General features: G+C 40.6%; 1 protein-coding gene across 3 annotated transcripts in view; it reads right to left on the bottom strand.

The window, feature by feature from the left end:
• The window catches only part of LOC127625788 (calcium/calmodulin-dependent protein kinase type 1-like), a 103,246-nt gene that overhangs the window by 18,896 nt on the left and 57,303 nt on the right, over window positions 1-27,047 (bottom strand). For all 3 annotated transcript variants that reach the window (XM_052101140.1, XM_052101141.1, XM_052101139.1), the window contains 3 exons: window positions 11,920-11,994; window positions 3,684-3,822; window positions 1,895-2,021 (listed from right to left, as the gene is read on the bottom strand). In XM_052101140.1, coding sequence (XP_051957100.1) covers window positions 1,895-2,021; window positions 3,684-3,822; window positions 11,920-11,994 — 341 coding nt within the window. The remainder of the gene's footprint in view (window positions 1-1,894; window positions 2,022-3,683; window positions 3,823-11,919; window positions 11,995-27,047) is intronic.

Below are 27,047 nucleotides of genomic sequence, written 5' to 3'. Positions count from 1 at the left end.
TTAAGAATAACCCATATCTAAACTTTAGATGTAGTTTTTGCTATACATAAAAGTCTTCCAAGAGAAAAGAAAGAGTGGGTCCACAAGTATACAAAAAGCTTGTGAAAATACACACGTTCACCTAAAGAAAGTTGGAAAATCATAAAACATAGCTGTTAAAAAACATATTATATTCTTTTTATGTATATATGGCTAGTTGACTTTGACAACTAGCTCACGTGCCTGCCATGGTGAACGAGCCAGTGCCCATGCCTGTCACTGTGAACGACCCAGTGTCCATGCCTGTCACGGTGAATGAGCCAGTACCCATGCCTGCCATGGTGAACGAGCCAGAGCCCATGCATACCAAGGTTAACGAGCCAGAGCCAATACCTTTAGCCTCGACCGTCCCAGAGCCAATGCCTGTAGCCTCGACCGTCCCAGAGCCAATGCCTGCAGCCTTGACCATCCCAGAGCCAATGCATGTAGCCTCGACCGTCCCAGAGACAATGCCTGTAGTCTCGACCGCTCCCGTAACAATATCCCCAGCTGTCCAGAAAAGACTGAAAAGGACACCTGCTCCACAGTCTGTGCTGACGTCCACGGAGGTCTTTCTCCAGTCGCTGCCAATGCTCACGACCACTGAGGTCCTTCCGCAGTCGATGCCAGTGCTCACGACCACTGAGGTCGTTCCCCAGTTTCCCCCTGCGCTCTCGTCTATAGCTCCCTGCTCCAGGCCCTCGACGGCTCTTATTACTGAGCCCTCCATGGCTCTGCCTTCCACGGCTCTGCCCCTTGAGCCTCCCTTGGCTCCGCCTTCCACAGCCTCATTCCTAGAACCTTCCACGGCCTCATCTCTCAAGCCTCCCATGGCCTCGTCCACCGATCCTCCCATGGCTCTGCCTTCCATGGTTCCACACCTTCGAGCCTTCCATGGCTTCGCCTTCCCTGGCTCTGTCTCCCTTAGCTCCACCCCTCAAGCCTTCCCTGCCTCTGCCTCCCATGGCTCTGCCCCTCGAGCCTTCCATGGCTCCGCCTTCCCTGGCTCCACCCCCTAAGTTTCCATCTTCTGTGGCCAAAACGCCACACTCCATTCCCTTCCTAGAGCTGCTTCCTAAACCTCCTGATCCAGTCCCTACTCTGTGGCCACCTCCAAGGCCTTCTGTCTCAGTCTCTGTCCTGTGGCCACTTCCCTGGCCTCCCAATTCTCTCCCAGCCCTGAGGTAACCTCCCAGGCCTCCCAATTCTATACCAGCACAGAAGCCCCCCTCCCAGGCCTCCTGATCATCTTCCTTGTATCCTTCCTCAACTTCTGCGTCACCTTCCATCTTTGGGGTGCCAGGGGTCGCCGTTTAAAGGGGGGGTTATGTCACAGTTATTCGCCATTCTGTTCCATGGACTCCTATTTTGAAATGCTTCTTTTGTCCTATGTCTTCAGTTTTCTACAACTACATTTCCAACAATGCACTGCCCTAATCGCTGCCATCTGTTTCCAATCCTCCTCACATGTTCTCCAATCCCTCATCAGCACCTTCTTGTATAAGTTATATGTTTGTCTTGTTTTGTCCAGTTATTGGTCAGTTCTTGAAGTATTTCATTGTATTGTTATGTTGTGATGTTTAGCATTTATGTTGAATCCAAGTTTGTGCGAAACATTTGTGGGTGCTTGTATTATATTGTATCGAATTGTGAGGCTATGCTTCATATCGTCTCATGAAATTTGCCTAATATTAATGTAAAACAGAAAGGGTTTATTTAAGATGCTGTGACTGATCACCCTTTCTTTTATGATTTTTTACAATTTGACCAACCAATTTGAATCAACTTTAGATTTAGAAAAATAGTTCTAGATGTGGTATAGCATGTCACACTGCAGGACAGATGTGTTTTATTTGTGCATGGAGCCGTATCTTACCAACGTATCCTGGTGTGCCACACGCTGTGCTCATCACACTGCCTGAACCTTCGATCTTTGACAGGCCAAAATCACTGATCATTATCTTGGAGTCTTCATCCATACTGTAATACAGCAGGTTCTCTGGCTGCAGCACAAATACACAGACACAAACAACAGGCTAATGAGTCTATGGCCATAAATATTCACTTTCACATGGGTTAGGTGACCTAACACAAACACACACACACACAAACACATAGATAGTCTCTATTTGTGTGTCAGCAGACAGGCCTAATTAGCCTGATCAAGAATCGGATTGATCATCCTGACTATAAACAAACTTTGCTTAAGGACTAACAGAATTAGCTATTAGACAATTTGTTAATGTACAATATTACACTGACTCTAGAGCACAATTGTACATGCTGATCAACTGGTCTGATGGATGGCTAAAATATGTGTGTATGTACAGTTGAAGTCAGAAGTTAACATACACCTTAGCCAAATACATCTGTTCAGATTTTCACCAATCCTGACATTTAATCATAGAAAACATTGTCTGTCTTAGGTCAGTTAGGATCACTATTTTAATTTAATAATGTGAAATGTCAGAATAATAGATAAGTATTTATTTCAGCTTTTTTTGCTTTCATCACTTTCCAAATGGTAAGACGTTTACATACACTTTATTAGTATTTGGTAGCATTGTCTTTAAATTGTTTAACTTGGGTCAAACGTTTTGGTTAACCTTTCACAAGGTGGCTATCTTTTGATTTTCCCATGATGTCATGCAAAGAGGCGCTGAGTTTGAAGGTAGCCCTTAAAATACATCCATAGGTGCACCTCTGATTGACTCCAATTAGCCTATCAGAAGATAATTGCTTAGAGGCTTGACGTCATTATTTTGAATTTTCCAAGCTGCTTAAAGGCACAGTTAACTTAGTGTATGTAAACTTCTGATCCACTGGAATTGTGATATAGTCAATTAAAAGTGAAACAATCTGTCCGTAAACAATTGCTGGAAAAAAATACTTGTGTCATGCACAAAGTAGATATCCTAAATGACTTGCCAAAACTATAGTTTGCTAATATTAAATCTGTGGAGTGGTTAAAACGAGTTTTAATAGCTTCAGCCTAAGAATATGTAAACTTCACACTTCAGCTGTATGTGTAAGCAATGACTTCTTGTGTACGGTATCACAGCATATAAGCAAAACCTTTTTGTCTCTTAAACAATTAAATAATTATATATATATATATGGGTTTAATTGTAATTAATTCGATTAATTAATTGGCATAGCATGTAATCAATTTGATTGAAAAAAAATTATCGATTTACAGTTAAAACTTTTTTTATTAAAAGAATATCTATATTTTATTAAATATTTTTTTAAACTAAAATGTTGCCAATTTAGTAGCAATAATGGCCCAGGAAATGACATAGAGCCAGACTTGAACTCACATTGTTGACATGAACACCATGACTCAACACTATGTGCATATCCGCTCACCGCTAGGCCACAGCACTAAACCTAAGTACAATTCCTAATATTAAGCAAAGTAAAACTCTTCACCTTGGTTTTATTTTTAACTTAAAAAATGGGACTGGAGCCATTGATTGATCCATTTACCTATAACTACTTTCCTGGGCTCTAGGGACACAGACTCTACTATTAATATCATAGACTCTGTGTTATTATTAAACAATTGAAACTTTCAGCTCAGATTTCTCACAGAGTGACAATTTTTGTTTGAAATCAGCTCCTTTAATCTGTTCGTTCAACCTGAAGGCCCCCCACCTTCTCACCTTTAGATCTCTGTGGACGATGCCCATGTCATGTAGGTATTTCACAGCGTCCAAGATCTGCTGGATGAGCTTACTGGCGTCTTTCTCTGTGTAAAATCCTTTTTCTACAATCCTGTCAAAGAGTTCGCCACCAGACACCCTGCCAGTGGAAAAACAGAGACACTCGCAAAACTGTTTGCTGTCTGAGTCGCTTTCACACACACCAACACACGTTATTAAAAATAAAGTACCATAGCATCACCATGCGATACCATTACAATTTGATACATTTTATTTATTTTTTTCACTTATATAAAGAATTCACTTATATTGATATAAAAATAATGCCACAAAGTAAAAGATCTTCATGGTTTTCTTTGTGCAAAATATATTTTTTATTTAGATTTTGGGTTGAAATATGACCCAGTTGTTTATAATGATCAGGTTAACCCATGTGCAGGCTGGACAAGAGGCCATCTCTCTATGTGAAATCTCTGTTGACTCCTAACAGTGATAAACCGATAACCGATTAATTAATCAGCCAATATTTAATCATTTTGAATCCACTAGGCTGACACAGAATTTTAATTGGATAATAAAATAATTGTTTCTATATTTTATGAATTTTTAATAAATACAAGCATTTCTTTTTTAGAAATTTTGTGTACATCTAATTTACTATCACTAAATTGTATAATGTATGTATCGGCATTACGTCAGCCATTGAAAATATTAAATTGCTCGACCACAACCTTTTAACTTTTCCACACAGGCAGTGCATTGTGTTAAGTGGTACCCTACAACTGTTACCTTTTTGATTTATTTCTACTTGTTTTAACCCATAAAAATGACTTTCCTTGATGTAACATATATTGTCAGGGTGATTTTTTCAGATTAAATATAAATTAACTGGTTTTATACAAGTCAAAAATGTTATGTTAGCACATGAAGCAGTTCCCCTTCTGTCACTCACTCAAAGTTGTGTCGATGTAGTGACACTAGGGGTCACTCTTGGGAGCCACAGAACACCTCAGATCTGAGAAAAGGCCAATGAAAATTGACCAGTGGAATTTGCATGCCACTTCCCCAGACATACGAGCATAAAAGGAGCTGGAATGCCCACTTTCAATCAGATTTTTTCTTCGGAGCCGAGCGGTTGTGTATCAGCAATCTGAATCCCACTGCTGTTCCAATTCACCTCTACAGAAGCATTTTGCTGTTGGATATACGGCACATTCCAGCGGCTTTCTCTCCATCTGCACGCCTAGTGCTGAGTATGCCCCTGGGCGCTTCGACAGTGCTAAAAGTGTATATATTCTGAGCAAAAGAGTATATTTTCCTCTATTAGAGCAAACACATTGACATGAACTTCTTTTTAAAGACGTTTCTTTTTAAAGATGCCCGTCCATCTTTGTGTAGTTTTTGGATGCAGCGATTATCTCTCCACCTTTGACGCCACGATCGCTGTCTCATGGGTAATCCTCCTTCCCCAGCACGCTCGTCTGTTCCCGTCCAGTGCTGGGATGAGACAGGCCAGCCCACTGGCTGAAACCGACCCTTCAGCTCGTCCGCTCTCACCACCCTCGATGGCGGGTCAGTCGAGGGTTATGCCGCGATACCCCAGATGTATATTCCACTCACCAATTTTCATTGGCCTTTTCTCAAAGATCTGAGGTATTTTGGGGCTCCCAAGAGTGACCCCTAGTGTCACTACATCAACACAACATCTTGTTCCCTCCATCGGTGAATGGAGGTTATGATAGTAACCGAGACGTTTTTCATTACCTGACAAATTTTTTGTGTGTATGCTTATGAACAATGAATCTTCTTTCAGTAGGCTGTGTTTGTGTGTGTCTGTAGGAAGGAAGGAACGTTAAGGGTGGGCTTTCACAGTCTATGGTATTTAAAGCATCGAGATTGTGGGTGAAAACACATACACACACACACACACACACACACACACACACACAAGCATGCTGAGTTGATCTCTCACTGAGTTGAAAGTTCTGCCAGGCTTGAAGCCCTGCTGCCTGTGCACAGAGCTGCAATAACCACCAATAAACAACAATGAACATCTCTTTTATCTTTAGTCTCATTCCGATCTCTGTTTTCACAGCACTTGTGGAATCTGTCCATCTGCTGTGGTTTTTTTATGCGTTAGTCTCTGGTCAATTGCAAAATAATCTGTCTCTCTTCTCTATCTTTGCAACTATCTCTCTCTCTCTCTCTCTCTCTCTCTCTCTCTCTCTCTATATATATATAGTACTGACATTTCAGATGGTAGGTGTGAAGAAGCAGGTGTGAGCATATTTTCCTAACCCTGCTCAGTGTGCTTTGAGTGCTTTCCTGTGTGTTTGTCTGTTGGTTGTATAGCCTTTTCCTTGATTTCTCCATGGAGTAGACAATAGCCAGACTCTCTGGCACATATGTAATTAAAAGAGGTTGACACTACTAACACACACTTGTGCATTACCTGTTACTATGCACCTCTATGGGGCCTGTTAGAAAGAGACATTATAGGGTCTATTATTGTGTCATGCAACTCCTATGCAAGTTCCTGTGATATTTAACCAGTCTGCCATACTTTATAGATGAAGTGTGTTTCTATGCCATCTTAAAGGAATAGTTGGCACAAAAATTGCATTTCAAAGCCTGTATGAATTCAGTAAACACAAAAGGAATTATTTATAGCAAAAATCTGAAAAAGCTGCTGTAACAATGTTGTTCAATACAATGAAAGTGAAAAGTGACCATCATTCTTGTCATCATTGAACATGAATCTTTTCATGCAAGAATCTGAAGGAAGGATTTTTAGTGAATAATGACTTAAATTTAAATGTCATTAGTCTATTCCTCACACAAAGCTATCATATGTCTTTAGAAGACTTGGAAAAATGCCCACAAGTCATTTAGACTCTTTTTATTATGCTTTTAATGTTTTTTTTTTTAGCTTGACAGCCTCTGGTCACCGTTCATCATTTCATTGTATTCAATTATCTGCTTTTGTGTTCCACAGAAGAAAGTCATACAGGGTTGTTACAATACGAGGGTGAGTAAATAATAACAGTTATAAGTTTTAGGTGAACTTTCCCTTTAATATGCAGTGTCAACTAGAAGTAAGCTCTGTTTGTTTGAGCATCCTTACCAGTCTGGTTCAACCAATTACGTGATTTTGGGGTGGGGTCTGAATCTGTTTGGTGACTCAAGTGGAGCAGAAAATACACTCTTCACCTTTAAATCTAACCACTCTTCTGCGAATTTTCGTCCATATACACTACCGGTAAAAAAGCTTTATTATAATTTTTTCTTCACATTTTCAAAACTATAGAATAACATAAATGGAACTATGGGAATTATGTTGTGATTAAACAAAATCCAAAATAAATCAAAACCATGTTATATTTTAGCATCATCAAAGTAGTCACCCATGTACGGAGCCCCGAGTGACCTGTGCAAAAAAAAATCTAAGAGAATTTCGCGTGCGCACGAGAAACTTTCAGCGTCGCACGAGAAACTTCAGCGTCGTACGAGATACTTTCGCGTCGCACGAGATACTCAGCGTCGCGCGCGAGAAACTATGGCGTCGCGCACGAGATACTTTCAGCGTGCGCACGAGAAACTATCGCGTGCGCACGAGAACTTCAGCGTCGCGCACGAGAACTATCGCGTCGCGCACGAGATACTTCAGCGTGCGCACGAGAACTATCAGCGTCGCGCACGAGATACTTCAGCGTCGCGCAGCGTTACAGTTTCCGGTGTGTGTATAGCTCTTTTCGATTGCGTCATTGCCATCATTCATTTACTCAAAGATACTGAGAGCATGGATGCGCATGAATTTATAGAGATATATTTTAAACTTGGCCTTCAATACAAAGACATTACTGTCTATGACATTTGTAATACTGTCATGGCTGAGACACGCTTTGATCTGCCAAAGGACACTAATCAAGCAATAGACTTGTACTTGTACTTGCATTTAACACGAGAACTACGGAATTATATAACTAGCCTACTAGAATGGCCATAGTGGTCATTCTGACCGTTAGACTGTACCAAATGTCATGTCATATTTACATTCGAAACTTCTATTGAGGTTTTAGAATGAAGCTTCTAATGTCTGTCGTCATATTTTATATCGTCATCACCCTAAAAATGTATTGAATAAAATAGAATAATATGGATCAAATGGAGCGTAAGCTGACATGAGATAGTCCTACATAATACTGATCTTTTTTGTAATATATAATAGTGCTAGACTATACACATACATAGGCCTATATATATTATATATTAGCTGCTAGACTGCCCGGAAGGTGCGTGCCTCGCTTTGTGTACAGCAAGTTTTTTTCCACCACAGTGAAAAGGGTTTTGAAAGTCTAAGCGCCAACAAACATGGATTGAGTGGAATATTTCGTTAGATAAAAACATGTTGTGAATTTTGGAAATTATTACATCTATCCTTTTTCAAAACATGTTGACTTTTGGACTTTACAACGCTCTGGAGTTATTGGAAATTGGAAACAATCCTATGCAGCCGCCACTGGAATCAAAATCCATGAATAAATGAATCTGTTATATTAATAATAAACACCAGGACACGAAATTTTAATTCTAATGAATGTGAAAATGTATTAGTTCATCGACAACCACAGAACTTGCTATTGTAGCTGATTACAGATACAAATTTGATTATTTATATTAAATTATTCTCCTAAAATGGGGGCCCCTTTTTTGTTCAAGTGAGCCCACTTTTAGGAGAATTCGTTCATAATGATTTTACAGCATAATATTTTCATTATAGTTTTACAGCATGATATTTTTGCTCACAGTAAAACAAATATTGCTTTCTAAATCAGTTTTCCCACAGTTTAGCTAATGTTCATATTCTTTATTAACTGTTTTGGCCATTTTGGGTTTGGCCTATATGTGATTCATACATGTCTAAGGTTTTTACTATGCATTGAAATACACATTGGTGATGTTTTTATAAGCTATTGCATTGATTTGTTTTTATTTTACAAAGAAAATAATAGAATATAAATAATCAAATTTGTATCTGTAATCAGCTACAATAGCAAGTTCTGTGGTTGTCGATGAACTAATACATTTTCACATTCATTAGAATTAAAATTTCGTGTCCTGGTGTTTATTATTAATATAACAGATTCATTTATTCATGGATTTTGATTCCAGTGAAAAAACTTGCTGTACACAAAGCGAGGCACGCACCTTCCTCCGGGGCAGTCTAGCAGCTAATATATAATATATATAGGCCTATGTTTGTGTATAGTCTAGCACTATTATATATTACAAAAAAGATCAGTATAATGTAGGACTATCTGCGTTAAGCTTGAGCTCCATTTGATCCATATTATTCTATTTTATTCAATACATTTTTAGGGTGATGACGATATAAAATATGACGACAGACATTAGAAGCTTCATTCTAAAACCTCAATAGAAGTTTCGAATGTAAATATGACATGACATTTGGTACAGTCTAGCGGTCAGAATGACCACTATGGCCATTCTAGTAGGCTAGTTATATAATTCGGTAGTTCTCGTGTTAAATGCAAGTACAAGTACAAGTCTATTGCTTGATTAGTGTCCTTTGGCAGATCAAAGCGTGTCTCAGCCATGACAGTATTACAAATGTCATAGACAGTAATGTCTTTGTATTGAAGGCCAAGTTTAAAATATATCTCTATAAATTCATGCGCATCCATGCTCTCAGTATCTTTGAGTAAATGAATGATGGCAATGACGCAATCGGAAAAGAGCTATACACACACCGAACTGTAACGCGTGCGCGCGAAAGTATCTCGTCGCGACGCGATAGTTCTCGTGCGCACGCGAAGTATCTCGTCGCACGCGATAGTTCTCGTGCGACGCGAAAGTTCTCGTCGCGCGCGATAGTTTCGTCGCGCGCGAAGTATCTCGTGCGCACGCCATAGTTTCTCGTGCGCACGCGATAGTTCTCGTGCGCACGCGAAAGTTTCTCGTGCGCACGCGATAGTTTCTCGTGCGCACGAGATGCGCACGCGAAAATTTCTCGTGCGCACGCGAAATTCTCTTAGATTTTTTTTTTGCACAGGTCACTTCGGGGGCTCCGTACCCATGTACTCTTTTTCTCACATTTTCTCAACAAACTTCTTGAGGAATCACCCTTTTAAAAACAGTATTGAAGGAGTTCCCATCATATATGTTGGGCACTTATTGGCTGCTTTTCTTTATTATTTGGTCCAAGTCATCAATTTCAAAACATTTTAGTTTTCTTTTTTTTATTACATTTTAGTGTTATAATGAAATAAATTAATACGGTAGAACAATAATATTTTTGTCTACAAAACTAATTTCAAACATTTATGCATAGATTTTTAAGATCATGAGAAAGATTTCAGTCAAGTGTTTCAAATCTTTTGACAAGTGTTTTTCTGAGTGGTCTGTCAGCAGATCTGAAGTTCCAAGGAAGTGATAAGAACTCTTCTTGCATCATTATCTTGACTCACATTTGACATGCAATTCTAGTCACAGCGTTGCCATAGGTTGGGCAGTGCTGCTTTTGGGCTGAATATAAGGCTAGAAACATAGATATATAATTTATAATTTATACCATTTTAGTTTCTGTACTTGTAAAATACTAAAAAGCCTCAGACAGAATTCCTGGAGAATACACAAAGACCATTCACAATTGCACATTGAAGCAAAAATGGCAAGAGCTTGCAGAAAAAAACATTCTGATTGGCTGGCTGTAATGCAACTCTTGTAAGACAGGGGCGTACAGGTTTTTATCAGTTCGTCAGGTAACAAAGTTTTGTGTAGAAGTTACCAATATGCTACAATGAGCACCTTTGCGAAAGAACATGTTGGAAAACTATTTGATTTTTTTAATTACATTTAGATAAATTAAAATATGGCATTGAATCTTTTTGAAGCAGATTATGTGATTAAGTGAATATTTGTATGAGTTACCACTTTGTTGCATGCAGTAATAATAATACAAATAAATAAAAAACATTCAAAATGTATTTTCCAGCCCTAAAAAATTCTAACCACTATGCATTACTTTTAGTCTGGCACCGATCTTTGGAAGTCGAACACACTGTTAACTGTGTGAACTAATACGAAGTACCCCTGATGTTAGCATTACTTCTCTAACATAATACATTCTTTTAGTTTTTAAACCAGAAATATTTTTTGTTAAGGGAGGTGGGCCTCCAACATAAAGTTTGCCTAGGGCCTCTTACAGGGACAGTTCACCCAAAAATGAAAATGCTCTCATCATTTACTCACCCTCATGGCATTCCAGTTGTATATGACTTTCTTTTTTCAGCAGAAAGGATTAGTAGAAATTAATGTCTTCTAAATTGAAACATTCGCTTGAAAAAAAGGAGCCACATATTATTTTTATTTAATAATAAAATGTATTATTTGTTCATTTAAATTGTTATCAAACAAATCCATTTAAATTTTTTATATGAGTAATATTGTTTATGGTTTAAGTGTGTGTTTATGTTCTGTGAGTTTGTGCCCTCTATATGTATGGAGGAGGAGGTTTAAAAGGGCATATGCCACCCTTGGCAGTTGGGGGGTGCTGGTGCAAGAGCACACAGTCATTTGACTATGCACATGCTATTACAAGCCTTCAAACTGCTAAAAAGTTAACTGTTTGTTTTATTTTCTTTCAATAAATTCAAGCAACATTTTCAATCATCCATCTGCCTCTGGATCTATTTTTAGGATATCAATGCATCAACATCTCCCATTGTGGATTAAAATCAAGGGACAGTACTAGGAACATTAGGAAAATCTTTTTAACTATAAATCATTGCATCGCTTCATGTGGTAACAACTAAATTAACTGGTTTTACTGAATACAAAATTGTTAACATCACTGTATCAACCTGTAACTAAATTACACCAACAAAACACATTTTATGGATTAGATCAAGTAGAAATTGCTCATTAAGGTAACAACAACACCAATCTTCCTGGAACACCTGTTTAGTGTATGAAACTGATCTAAAATAAAATGTTTGACCTGCATTGATACATGGAGATTCATTCATTGCAAAAGCCACACCATATTCTAAACTTGGAGAGCTTTCAAGTGACGGAAATGAATGAGATTCAGATAAGAGGCTAAAAAAGGCAACAAGCACAAGGCAGCTGCACTCGATAGTAGCTGAATTGGGCTTGTGTGCACTGTTTGGAAAGCACAAAAAGATAGAAGAGAGAGAAAATAATTAGCACTCACAGTTGCATGACAAGGTAGAGGTGTGATTTACTCTCAAAGATGTCCTCCAGGGAAACTATGTTGGCATGTTTAATCCTGAGAGAGAGAGAGAGAGAGAGAGAGAAGGGGGGATGTCAACTCAGGAAAAGGGGAAAATATTTAAGCTTAGAACTATAGGGCTGGGTGATAAGTCACATATTCACTGTACATCTATGATGATTTTGCTGTCCATTGTAAAATAAAGCAGCATCATGAATATTGCAATGATTATAATGTGCTTTAAATTTGGCCATTAAGTTTCCTTGAGGTTGCATAAATAGACTCATTTTAAAATCCTTCCTTGTCTCAAGAATGGAGTGTTCGAAACTGTCCATTTCAATCAATAGGTAATTATTGATATTAATGACTATGTATTGTTATATTGGTTCATATGACAATTATGAGTTTATTTGGTGAAAAACGGTGGAAAAAATGCCTTGCCTATTTGTGTTTTACTTCTTGCTTTAAACATTTTAAATCTACATGACAACAATTGCTGCTTAGCCAACAATTTGTTTCCTCTGATTGATAAAAATAATACCCTTTAAATCATTTAAGACCAAAAGTATATATAGAGAGTAACTTTTCAATATCCTCAAAAGTTTAAGTCCTATTTAGCACATTCTTATTGATCTTGCAGAAACAAACAATATGAATCCTGTCCCAAATAAAAAAATATTTCCAGAATGCTATTTCAAATCTTAATTTGACACAAAGATGTAACAGTTTTGTGGTGGGTTGCCACTGAGCTCAGCAGTTCTGAGAATCATTGTGCCTGTGATCTTATTGCATGTTTAGGCATGGAACTGAAACACTAGAGAATTATGCACATGCAAAACTGTTTGGGTGTAGCCAAAAGTGTCAAACATATGTGCAAATATATGTGTTGATGCATCAGATTAGTGTTTGTATTACTGAAACTTCACTGCTCATTCTAAGAGCTCTAATGTCTCCATGAGCACTTATCTGACACCAGATCTCTCCTGGTCCAGACAAATCTCTGCCACAATATTCTACACTGCTAAACTGATCCAGAGATGCTTCATAAATATTAACAAAGGAGGTGGACCTGGAGTCAGATTTCCTGCTACCTATAGCCTGAGATGCAATGTAAATATGAAACCAGGTTTGAGTGCATTGAATTCTGCAGAATACAGCAAGAGAAGGAAGAAAGAGTGTGTTTTCTGTCTCTCATTGGATTTCATCAAATGTCTAATGCCTATTACAAACATACTGTGAGACATGTTACCAACAACAACATAATGTGACATTTGCAGAGCATCTGAAATGGAGAGACACTTGTAGCAGGATGACAGGCCGAGACACTAAACTGTAAAAACTGTTTAATATCAAGTCCAGTGCAGACAAGATGGAGGAAGAATTAAAAGTTACTGTGAGCAATTCAAATGTTCTATATGATCTGTCCCACATACAAGGATATAATAAAAAAAAATATACATGGAAAACTGTCAGGAATTGTTGCATTCTGAGTAAGTTTGATTCATGGGTTGATAATTGTTCATCTTGTATATGATATGATGTATTATGCACTGCTGAAGTTTATATAGACACGTTATACTAACAAAATTTTTATTTGTAGCGGCAAGGAAATATATATGTAGGGGGTATAAGGGAAAGGAGGAGGCGAGAACTGGCTTGGCAATATAAATAATAGTTTAATAATAAACTGAAGCAAAAACACACAAACATAAACACACAGAGTGGCTGCCTGTAATTCTCTCTCTCTCGAACTGTCGTCCCCGGCAGCCTTTATCCCTCAAGCTCCCCCATCAGGCTTATTGGGGACTGGGCGTGCATTGTTCCAGCCTGGCCCCGCCCTCCTCCGCTATACAATATACCTTGTCAAATATTTAATTTTTACCAGCTATATATCTCTTGCTGCCAACCAATAATTTAAGAGGAACAGTTTTAATCTTGCCAACAAAATTACTAAGGAAAATTTTCAAATTGTATTTTTATTGTCAACAATAATGAATACGAGACTAAAATGACGCAGCACAATGATAATCAAACAGTTGAAATTAATACTGTTGATGAAAATAAAATGAGAAAAAAATAATACTGCAACATATTACAATGCACTAGAACTGTTTCTTTTTTTTAAGAAATAAAATTTTTGTCAGAATTGATTCAAATAATACATTTATAGTATGTTGAAGATTAAGCTGTCTAAACGTGAAGAATTCACAACAGAATAAGGCCAAAACATACTCTACACAAGTACATGAATGCAGAAGCATCTTGAAATGCATGCTGGATTTCACACATCGTTGCATTCTGAAATGTATCAGGCCTGCAATTCATTGCTTAACGCAACAACACATTGCATTCTCAATGATGCCACAAGGGGACCTATAGCAAGCTAAGCATGAACTGTCCACTTCTATGGTAAGTTTTATGTTTTAACTCAACTAATGTCATAGCGAAGCAACAGTTTGAAGAGAATATTGTTGAGCAAGTACATTACACATAAACTGATTTTAATGTAATTGTTTCATACATTATGATATCAAATGGGGATCATTGTATTGAAAATAACTTTTTCATCTTTTAATTTCTGTAATCATGTCGCCCTTTTATATGTATTTTTTCCATCAGATTCATGTAGTGTTTACAGTGGATAAGTGATGTATTTTAAAATTTGTCAGTCACAAACACCTATAAAATACCTATAATTTTTATTCTTTCTGGCAAACAGCCATAAAGGGGAATGTAATTTACAGTATGTGTGCTACATTTAAAAAATGGCAGCATACAGTTTTTATTATAAAGGGGCATAGCTTTTGCAAGTACTCAATACGCACTATTCATGAGTACTTTTAAATGAGCTACTCTTTTACTCTTCCTTGAGTTGTTTTTAGGACAGGTACTGTTACTCTACTAAAACTACATTTTTACGAAGTAACAGTGCTTTTACTTGAGTATTATTTTCATTACTCTTTGTCAGTACACCCCTGGTCATAACATGAGATCTCATCTTCATCAAAGTCACAAGTATAGACAAACACCATGTGCTTAGGCTAACAACACACACAATTATAATCTTTCATATCTTATTGAACACATTCACAGTGCTGTGGAAAAAGCAAGTGTACCCTTGGATTTAATAACTTTAATAACCGATCCTCCTTTGACAGCAATGACCACAACCAAGCATTTCCTGTAGCTGCGGATTAGACCAGCACAAAGAAGAGACTGAATATTTAGAACATTGTTCCTTACAGAGCTACTTCAGCTCAGCCATGTTCTTAGGATGTCTGGTGTGAACGGCTCTCTTGAGTTCATTCCACACCATCTCTAGTGGGTTAAGATCTGGGCTCTGACTGGGCCACTCCAAAAGGTGGATTTTCTTTCTTGGAAGCCAATCTGTAGTGACATTGTCCTGCTGCATCACACAACTTCTACTGAGCTTCAGCTGGTGCACAGCCACCCTGACATTATCCTGTAATTAGGATTTTCCCTCCATGATGGAAAGCAGTCCAGGCCTGGAAGAAGCAAACAGCCCCAAATCGTGATGCTGCCTCCACCGGACTTCACCATTGGGATGATGCATTCATGTTGGTATATGGTGGCCTTTATACTCTAAAATTAATATTGATGCCTACTGCCTATTTATTGACTGACAGTACTGCGACCTAGTGCCCTCTGGTGATATCATCACCATCCGTGTGAACAGGAGCATCATTTTCCCAACCAGTGATATTAGACCACTTTAAATTTGTGAAAATATCTATTTTCCAACTATTCCAACTTAGACACACAACAGTACATGTACAGACTGTACTTCCCTCCCACACAGTCTCATTTCCTCCATGTCAAATTAAATATGCTGTCTCTGACTAAAACCTATGAGGGGGTGGATTTAGTATTAATTCACTGCATGATACAGAAGAGTTAAAGATAAAGATAAATGTATAAAGTCACATATCTTCCTCTGTGACCCCTCAGCCTTGGTCTTCACTGACCCCACAGCAATCAACAGCGCTGCCGATTTACACTGACTTGCAGAAGGGCTGCGTGATCGTGCGTGTGTGTGACATGCGTGGGCTCTAATTGAGCCAAATGGTGGAATACCACACGCCTCCCATCGGCACCACAACGCGACAGAGGCACCTGAGTGAGTCATCGGTACACAGAGTCTCTCTTCCACACCTTCTCATTCTTTCTCTTTTATCAGTGACATGTCCACCTACCCACCCACTCACTTTCTCACACATTCTCTTTCCCCTTTCAGGCATGTGGATGGCCTCGTCTTTACCTTTTTCTAAACTCCACGCCACCTAAACCCACACAGTCAGATATGGCACGACTCCAATGTAGAACAATCTCCCCCTTCATTGAAATCCTGCCTGACAGATCTCGTACTTGCTGACAGCAGATTTTAGCATGGCCCTTAAACTGTCCTGTGTCCTGCATTCTGGTTGGCACGGTAAGTTCAGAGAGCATCTCTTTCCTTGAGGACGGCCTGCAGGATTCACAGTGGCTGCGTTTACATGCAATATTGCAATATTCAGAGTATAAGGAATAATTAGATTAAGGTGTTTATATGATTTGGGCCAAACACTTCAATCCCATTTACATGCTACTTGCCATTCCTCTGATTGTTTGCTGAGAAATGTGACGTTTTAATGCTTTTTTATAAATCAATATTTATATTTAAAAAAAACTTGTTGATATGTCTCTTTAAATACAGCTTGGCATAAGGAAAATTAGTCAGTCAGTTTGTGAGTTTTTTTAAACGATTTATTACAAGAACCACTTCATAAGAGTAATTTTCTACAACACTACAACTGTGCAGTTTGTTTTGATTCACTCAAAATAATGGGTTCATAAGAATTATTTGTTTGTCAGACTAAACTGGTTGCTCTGTCTGTTTTGGTTCACCAAAAATAATGGGTTCATAAGAGTAATTTGTGTGTGAATCGGAATACATGCTATGGATGTTGTTGTAAGGAAATGTAAGAGATGTTGTTGTAAGAGTTTATACTTTGTATAAAAAACATGTTTCCTTACCATTATTTTGCAGCATATGTTTTTTTTTTTTATCTCTCCAACATTCAATTCAGACTGCAAACAGACATTCACAACTCGGGAAAATATGTTTTCTTTGGCCGTGGGGCTGTTGATGTGGGAGTACCACTGCTGGAAACGGTGCATGGAATGGCCATTTTACATGAAGCCGAAAAGTAAGTATAGCTTCCTTTTTCGCATTGTTTTCGAACCTGTGCTTGAGTGGAACATAATCTGTCTGCAGCACTGGTGCAGGCGCACTTTGGCCGGAATAGAAGACATGTGATTAAAGCGTTTACATGCTTGTATAAAGCAATTAAAATAGGAGTACTCCACATATCTTACTGTAATTAACATTACTCTGATTATAAGCATAATCACAATATCATAATCGCAAAATATTCTATTTATATGAACAACATTTTAATCGCAGTATTGCCATAATTGCATTATAATCATGCACGTAAACGTAGCCAGTGACATAGTCTGAGCTGCTTTGACAACGTTGGCAGTTGTGACATCACATTGATACTGAATAATCTCCATCTGTGACAAAGACACAAAATCCCAGGCTCCTCTAATGGTGGATTTATCATAAATTGCTTTGGAGTCAATCATTGTTTTTGACAGATGATTTGCTCAATTGAGTTTGAGTTGTCTCACAATTAGAGATCAAACATATCTCTAATTTCTAACAGAACTGACTTGCTGTAAACTACTTACATGTGTAGCTGCCTTCTGATGGTGATTGTCCATTGTTGCATTTTGGGAGGAGCTAAATTGCATTTTCAATTAATTCCTATTCACCTTATTCAGCCCCGCCCCTTTTCAGCACTCGGCACTTCTGTATTTTGTATCTTAACTTCCAGTTTGCATTGAGGCTAATGAGAAGAGTAATTAAAAATGTATTATGTGTGGAAGCACAGAAAGTATTTTTCACCAAGGTTTGATGGTGTGAGTCTGCACCACCTCTGTAATTCGTGAAAATGCTAGTGAGGTGTTTTGCTGATACTGTAAAATGTTAGTTACCCTTCTGTCACTCACTTCAACGTTGTGTCAAATAGTGACACTAGGGGTCGCTTTTGGGAGCCCGATCCACCTTCAGATCTTTGAGAAAAGGCCAATGAGAAGTTGGTGAATTGGCGATTTGCATGCCACTCCCCCCGACATACGGGTATAAAAGGGAGATCGGGATGCGGATTCAGTCAGACTTTTTCTTCGGAGCCGAGCGGTCGTATTACAGCCAGCTGAATACCACTGGTGTATCCCATTCACCTGACTCTTCAAGAGCATTCTGCTGTTGGATATATGTCGCATTCCAGCCGTTCTCTCTCCACTCTGCACTCCGCTGCAGATTACACCCCTGGGCTCTTCGACAGCACTTTTAAAGAGCAATTTCCTAAAGAGTGTGTTTTCTCTATTAGAGCAAGGCACATTGACGTTGAACGTCTTTTTAAAGACGTGTCTTTTTAAAGATGCCTTTCCATCTCTGTGCTGTTCCTGGATGCGGTCGTTACCTCTCCGCCTCTGACTGTCATGATCACTGCCTCACGTGCCTGGGCCATAAGCACGTTGAGGAAGCATTCGTCGATGGTTCATATTCTCACTGCGAGAAAATGACCATGGCAATGTTGTGGTTGTGGCTTTTCTTCTTCTAAGAGAAAGCCACTTCGGCTGTCCCTCTTGCGGCTCCTCCTACCTATGGGTATGAGTCTGCCTCGGCTGACACCGGAGGCGATTTGGGGGCTTCAGTGAGTACGGCTCCGCTGGGTAAATCCCCATGGACCACCCACTCCCGGATATGCTCATTTGCTTCCGTCCAGCACTAGGATGATGCGGACACCGTCAGCCTTGCTCTTCAGATGCTCGCAAGCCGGATGAGATGTCGATCACTGCATCGGAGGGCGGCTTGGTGCTGTCAGATGCCGAGGACTCCACAGGGCTGCTGTCTACAGGTGTGAGAGCCCAGTCTGAGGCCAACGCAGAGCTGACCACCATGCTTTCCCGGGCTACCACGAGTGTTGACCTGGATTGGAATATTCCACCTGCACCTCAACAATCCCGGCTGGATGACTGGTTCCTGGGTTTGGCACGCCGTTCGGGGCCATGCCCCCCACCCCAGTCCCATTCTTCCCGGAAGTGCATGATGAGTTGAAGCAATCGTGGAGGGCATCTTTTACTGCCCAAACGCGATCTTTCGGCTCGTCATTACTGGTTATCGCTTTCCAACCCATTGCGGTGGTTGGCCAGAACCATATGACTCGGCTATGCAATTCAATTCAGCAGGCATCCGCCCTGATTCTGCGGCGTTCTCTTCACATCAGTGAAGGACGAGAGCACCACCGTTCTCCGGGCGGAGATCGCGGTCCTCCTTCATAAGGACGCAATAGAGCCTGTCCCTCCAGCCAAGGTGAGACAGGGATTTTACAGCCCTTATTTCATCATTCCCAAGAAGGGCTGTGGCCAATCTTGGACCTGTGAGTTCTGAACCTGGTCTTTCAGAGACTCCCGTTCAAGATGCTGACGCAGAAGCACATTTTGACGTGCATCCGGCATCAAGATTGGTTCGCGGTGGTAGACCTGAAGGACGCGTACTTACACATCTTGATTTTGCCTCGACACAGACCCTTCCTACGGTTCGTGTTCGACGGTCGAGCATTTCAGTACAAGGTTCTCCCCTTCCGTGTCTTCACGAAAGTCGCAGAGGCAGCCCTTGCCCTGTTCAGGGAAGTGGGCATCCGCATACTGAACTACCTCGATGACTTGCTGATTCTATAACACTCTCAAGAGTATCTGTGAGAACACAGGGACCTGGTGCTCACCCACCTCAGCCGTCTAGGGCTTCGGGTCAACTGGGAAAAGAGCAAGCTCTCCCCGGTTCAGAGCATCTCTTTTCTCAGTATGGAGTTGTGTCAATGAATATGCGTTTCTCATTCCTCAAGAACAAGCGCGCGCAGTCAGTGCTGGACTGCCTGAACTTATCCAGGCGGCAAATGTCGATCACACTGAAATATTTTCAAAGGCTCCTGGGGCATATGGCATCCTCAGCGGTGGTCAAGCTGCTCAGGTTGATGCATATGAGACCACTACAGCACTGGCTCCAGACCTGAATCAAGGCACGCATGGCACCGTGGCACACATCACATGACTCTAACGCCCACTACTCACCGCTTTTTCAGCCCTTGGACCAATCTTGCATTCTTGCGAGCAGGAGTCCTCATACAGCAAGTGTCCAGGTGAGTCGTGGTTACTATGGAAGCCTCCAAAACCAGCTGGGTGCACGCAGCTGCTGGCTCCCGGACAGGACCTCACCTGCATTGGCATATCAACTGCCTTGAGTTGCTGGCAGTATTGCTTGCCCTGTTGAGGCTATGGCCGTTGATTCAATGCACAACATGTCAACGGTGGCATACGTGAAGCGACTCAGGTCGCTGCACGCCACTCACATCCCAGACCACCTCATTGTCACAGCAGATGCTCTATCACATCAGGTAACGCTCTGGGGAGAGTGGAGATTCCACCCTCAGATGGTCCAGCTGATTTGGAGTCGATTTGGCCAGGCACAGTTAAACCTGTTTGCCTCCCTGGAATCCTCCCACTGCCCACTCTGGTATGGCTTGACGGGAGCTCCACTTGGTACAGACACGCTGGCACACAGCTGGCCCCGAGGGCTACGCAAGTATGCGTTCCCCCCAGTGAGCCTACTTGCACAGGTTCTGTTCAAAGTCAGGGAGGACGAGGAGCAGGTAACCCTTGTGGCCCCGCACTGGCCCACTCAGACCTGGTTCTTGGACCTCACGCTCCTCGCGACAGCTCCTCCCTGGCAAGTTCCCCTGAGGAAGGACCTCTGGAAACTCCATGTCTGGTCCATTAGTCTAGGGGTATCGAAGGGACATCAACATAAACCAAAACAGAACCTACCAGAACAACCTTGTGCAAATAAACAGAAAGAAGCTTAAGTAGAACACCAACAAGGCTTTAAGTGCAAGAAGCAGGCTTTACTGAGAATAATTAAATGTATTTATATATTTACAGAAACATGATCCAACAAAAGAAAAACACAAAAATGGTGAAAAGGGAACAAGAGTGTTGCCAAAAAAAAGAAAAAAGGAAAACCAAAAAACAACTAACTAAAGGCAGAAAAGGCTTACTGAAAACAAAAACACAAAACTAATCTGCCTACTCAAACAAAAACTTACAATTGGTGGCAACCACTCCTTACCTGTATTACTAGAGATACAGTGTTACGGTCTATATGCTGCAACATGTGCAGGGCCCCTAACCTGTTCCCAATTCAAACACAAAACAAGTATAAAGAAAGGTCCAAGGACCTTGCAAAGTTGAAAGAAGAAAACTGTGACAGGGCGGAGGGCGGGCCGGGTCGTGATTTTACATACCCGGTCTCTTATCAGGCTAATTAAGCCTCCAAGAGGGATAAAGGCTGACTGCGGATGGTGGTGCAATAGAGAGAGAGAGATTGTTTATGGGCAGCTGTCCGTCATGTGTGTGTTTGTGTCTTTTGTTTAAGTTTTTCATTAAAATATTATTTATATTTTCAAGCCGGTTCTCGCCTCCTCCTTTCCATTGAACTCCCTTTACAAAAACAAGCACAGAAAACAAACTGAGAGGCTTGTCAATAAAACCCACAAGCAATACAAAACAGTCCTCTCTTATAACAGCCATCTTGAATTTGATAGACCTCGGTGATCTCGGGTCTCCACGTGTGATTGGCTGATCACACAAGACAGGCGGTGATTGGCTGGAACAAATGCAAATGGAGGAACCAATGGGGGGCAGGCTCCTGCGACAGAAAACACACAGAGAGAAAACAAAACACATAGGCCTAGAGGACGTAACACCTCCCTCCACAAGAGCAAACTTTCAAGGTTTTCATTCACTAAACTAGATACAGGACAACGCATCAGCAATAACATTATTGATGACCTTCTTATGCCTAATTTCTAAATTATAATCCTGGACCAATAAAGACCATCTCATAAAATGCTGGTAATGATTATACATACGAGAGAGTAATGTCAGTGGATTATGATCTTTGAAAACAATTACCAGTACAGGAGACGAACATAAACATAAACTTCAAAACGCTGAAGAGAGAATAACATTGCCAAAGCCTCTTTCACGATTGTAGAATATTTTAACTAGTGTTTGTTAAACTTACAGGAGAAATAACAAGCAGGATGGTCAACCCCATCCTCATCCTCTTGTAACAGCAAAGCACCTGCACCAAAAGCACTTGCATCTACCTCAATCTTGAATGGTATATAAAAATTAAGAGAAGCAAGAACAGAGGCAGTACACAGTAAAGCTTTCACATTAACAAATGCCTGCTGGCACTTGAGAGTCCACTCAAAGTTTTTAGAAAGGCTCAGTAGATTGGTAAGTGGTGTGACAACAGTTGAGAAGTTCTTGCAAACACCTTGATAGTACCCGACCATTCAGAGAAACCTACGGAGCTCTTTTTTTGTAGTAGGAGCTGGAAAGGCAGTGATCGCAGAAACTTTTTGCTCATCAGGTCGTACCTGCCCTTGCCCTTGCCCTTGCCCTACCTTATCCCAAACTCACACTTTGCAAGGTTCAAATTAGCTCTTGCAAGACGAGTAAATACTTCCCTAAGAGTATTGATATGATGCAACCAATCAGGAGAGTAAATTACCAAATCATATAGATAGACATTACAATTTGGCACATCAGCTAGGACCACATTTACTAGCCACTGGAGCATAGCGGGTGAATTTCTCATACCATACAGAGTACTGCAGGAGGCTCTAGGTGTTAAAGGAACGTGCCAATATCCCTTCAGTAAGTCCAGTTTAGTGACATACTTTGCTGAACCAACATTATCTATACGGTCCTCGATTCTTGGCAATGGATTAGAGTCTTGAAGAGTAACAGCATTCACCCTCCTGTAATCTATACAGAACCTAAAATTACCATATGACTTAGGAACAATCAGGCAGGGGAACTCCCAGGACTAGAACTTGGTCTTGCCAACCCATTATCTAGAAGAAAATCAACCTCCTATTTCATGATGGCTCTCTTCATGGGATTAATATGATGTCGCTTTATAGGGATCCTGTCATCTGTGACTACTATGTCACGCTGTAGAACTGTGGTTTGGGAAGGTACATCTCCAAAAAGAGTGAGAAAATCTGCAACTAGTTGCAGAATGTCACCTCGCTCAGCTTCTGACAAATGCTGAAGATCGCAAGGTAAATTAGAGTTCATTTCTGAACTTAAAAGTCTAGCTGACTTTTGAACCGAATTAGAGAGTGCTAGATCATCTACAATCGCTTGCTCAGCAGATACTGAAATTATCGCCAAAGGCTTAGAGGTTACATCCTCACTAACAGAAATATACTTGACAGAAGTTGTTTCAGGACTTAGCCTTGCATGGTATTCTTTTAGCATGTTAATGTGACAGACACGAGTTTGACGTTTCTTTTCTGGAGTATGGATTATATAGTCTGTATCACTGAGCTTTTCCATTACCATGTAAGGACCTGAAAAATTAGCAGACAGAGAGAACCAGGGACGGGTAATAAAACAAAAACTTTGTCACCAGGTTTAAATAATCGTACAATGGCCTTCTTGTCAAAACGGATTTTCATGACACTTTGTGTTGAAGACAAAGTTTTTTTGCTACAACAACAGCATTGTACAGGTGTTCTCACAACTGACAAACATAGTCTAATACATTAGTCATGGGAGTAGAATCAACCAATAACAACTGATCCCTGAATATTCTCAAGCGGCCACGAAGAGTAAGTCCAAAGACAAGTTCTGCAGGGGTAAATCCAAGGGACTCCTGCACAGCCTCACGCACAGTGAAAAGAACAAAGGGAAGTCCATCATCCCAGCACATTTCAGTTTCCAAACAATATTTGCGCAGCATAGACTTTAACGTTTGATACCAACGCTCAAGTGCGCACTAGAGACTCTGGGCTGAATACCCAATGCCTCCAAAACTTGATTGGACACCTCTGAAAGAAAGTTGGAACCATGATCAGTCTGGAGGATTTTAGGAAGATTAAATGTTGTAAAAAAATTGGTCAATGCTTTTACCACTGAAGTAGCAGTGTTTTTCATAAGGGAATAGCCTCTGGGAATCTAGTAGTAACACACATTACTATCAACAGGAACTGATTACCAGATTTAGTCCTGGGCAAAGGACCCACACAATCAACCATAACAAAGAGCTCTCCTACAACAGGGATTGGACAAAGATGAGCTGGAGGGATTTTTTTGGTTTGGCATACCAGCCAGTTGGCATGTATGACAGGTTTTACAATACTGTGCCACATCGAATTTCAAATCTGGCCAAAATTATTTTTTCAAAATACGGTTTTAAGTTTTTGTGACACCTAGATGTCCAGACCATACACTGTCATGAGCCAAACACAACACTTGCTCTCGCAAAATTGAAGAAATTACCACTTGATAGGTAGCACTCCAGTCTAAATCTGCCACACCAGGAGGGGTCCACCTGTGCATTAATACCTTATCCTCAAGGTAGTACACTGCCTCTCTACCATTCATGGTGTCAGAAGGGACAACTAATGAAAAATACTTGACCAAAGATGGATCAGATATTTGAGCTGCAATCAACTGATCACAGGAAACAGAAAGCTGAAGTGGGTCAAGCTTTACAGACAATTTTGAGGAAACGGGCTTACTCTTCAAATCGGAGTCTGAAGAGGAAGACACATTTAAGTTATCATGGCCCAGATCCTTCATCGGCATTGGGCCTAAAAAAAAACATGTTCTAATTTCTGTGCCTGAGCATGAGTAATGACACAACTAGGAAAGACATCTGGGAAGTTGTGAAACAATTCATCAGTTGTACAACAATGATCTATTCGATCTGATATGTCGAGCATTGGCGTTACTTTCCCATGAGCTATGTAATTTCCCATAATAAAGTCGATCCCCTTTACAGGCAGAGTTGGATGCATCCCAACTATAGAGAAACCAGTGTCTAAGTCTGACTTTATGTGTACAGTGTGTAAAGGTACTGGTAACAAAATAACAAATCTGCAACCAAAAGTGACTGGGTTGCCCCAGTATCCCTCAGAATGTGAAATCAGCCTCTGATCCTCAGGCCATCCGGTTGCAGATACTAGTCCCTTAAAAAAATAAATGGAGCATTAGCAGAATCAGGAATTATGTCATTGCTGGAAACAGTTCCTTTGAAAGACAAAGGGACATTTTTAATCCAGCCACATTTTTTTCTGACCTGACCCTTGTGATTGCATTATGTCCTGCTGTGGTTAACACGATCACTCAGGATAGAGCTCCTTCTACATGAAACCTCTAATCCCTGAAGTGGTGTATCTTTGTAAGGTGGTGTTCTTCCCATGGCGAAGACCCCGGAGTTGCGCAGTCAGGTCAGTGCTTTCCTTCCTACAAGAGAGTTTGGATGGGCAGCTGTCACCCTCCTCTCTCAAGGTTTATGTAGCTGCTAAAGTAGCATATCACAATGACGTCCAAGGTAAGTCCCTCGGTAAGCACAACCTGATTATCAGGTTCCTGAGTGGTGCCAGGAGGGTGAACACCCCTAGACCGTGCCTCTTTCCCTCGGTCCTTTGGAGAGCTCCCTTCCAGTCCCTTGAGTCAGTCGAGGTAAAGTCCTCTCTGAAGACCTCACTCCTGACCGCGCTTACTTTCATCAAGAAGGTCGGGGACCTGCAAGCGCTCTCTGTCAGCGAAGAATGCCTAGACTTCGGTCCAGGTAACTCTCACGTGATCCTGAGACCCCGACTGGGCTATATGCCCAAGGTTCCCACAACCCATTTTAGGATCAGGTGGTGAACGCTGCTTTGCGCATCTACTTGGACAGCACGCTGAGCTAGACACTCAGAGCAGCTCTTCGTCTGCTTCTGCGGACAGTGGAAAGGGAACGCTGTCTCCAAACAGAGGCTTGTCCACTGGATCGTGGATGCCATAGCGTTAACATACCACGTCCAGTCCATGCCCGCCCCCTGTGTTTGTAGAAACTCATCCCCCACACCTTTCCATGTGTGGCCCCTGTGGGCTCATATGACGTATCTGACACTTTCATGTCCAGGCAACAACAAATATGTCATCATTTTCAGAAATCTTCAATTCCCCTTACCACACTAAAATGCAAAGGCAGTGTTTTCAAATGTATCCAATTGGGAGAAAGTTTTCAAAGAGCTTGAAACAAATGCAAAACGAATCGCCTACGACTCACCCTTTCACGTTAAAAGTGAGGCGAATAGTTGCCATTAACACGTCCAAGCCTTTAAAATAGGTGGCGTTAATCAAGAAGCAATTTTAGCCCAGTATGGTAGGTAACCCTGCATGTTACAAATTAAACATTACAACATCTAAACACAAAACCCCACTTCAGTTTGACCCATTATTAGATACCTTAGTACTGCTAAAGGCAGCACAGCTTTTAACGACTTAACGATATCACAGCAATAACGATTACGTCATTTTGTGGAGAAACCACCCTGTTTTTGGTGTACAAAGGCACAATGAGCGCACTGCAAGTCAAAGCTCTAGTATTAATAATATTAATATATGGTTAAGAAAAACAAAGGCAAATACACTGCAATTTATATTATCTTAGAGATTTTAGAGAACTCAGGTAAGATTAAATGCAAAGGCAAAAAATACATTATGAGGACAATCCATATAAGATCAGATTTTTTTTAAAGGGGATGCAAGGCAGTGATGCATCAATATCATTTACATGATAAGAGAACCTATACGTGTAAAAAACAACAAAAAAAAGTTTATTGCAAATGCAATACACATCCTCACTGCTGGTTCAGAAATACTTCCGTGAGCATTTAATGTCGGTGGTCAAAACAGCATTATTTGCTTTAGCGCCACCAGTTGTGCTGGTTTTGGTAACTTCAGCGGCTCCTGACACGTGATCCAAAGTCATAATTTATTGATCAGGGCATTTCATAGGCAGGCAGGAAAACAAATCGGCACAATCACTGTAAAAAAAAAAACCTTGCTTTGTCAATGCACAAATATTCACTCCAGATGTGAATTAGCTTAATAGAAATTCATTGTTTAATTGT

This window comes from Xyrauchen texanus, chromosome 32 (assembly GCF_025860055.1).
Source record: "Xyrauchen texanus isolate HMW12.3.18 chromosome 32, RBS_HiC_50CHRs, whole genome shotgun sequence".
Taxonomy (NCBI): domain Eukaryota; kingdom Metazoa; phylum Chordata; class Actinopteri; order Cypriniformes; family Catostomidae; genus Xyrauchen; species Xyrauchen texanus.
The sequence above is the reverse complement of the archived record's forward strand: the minus strand, read 5'-3'. Positions and strand labels throughout refer to the sequence as shown.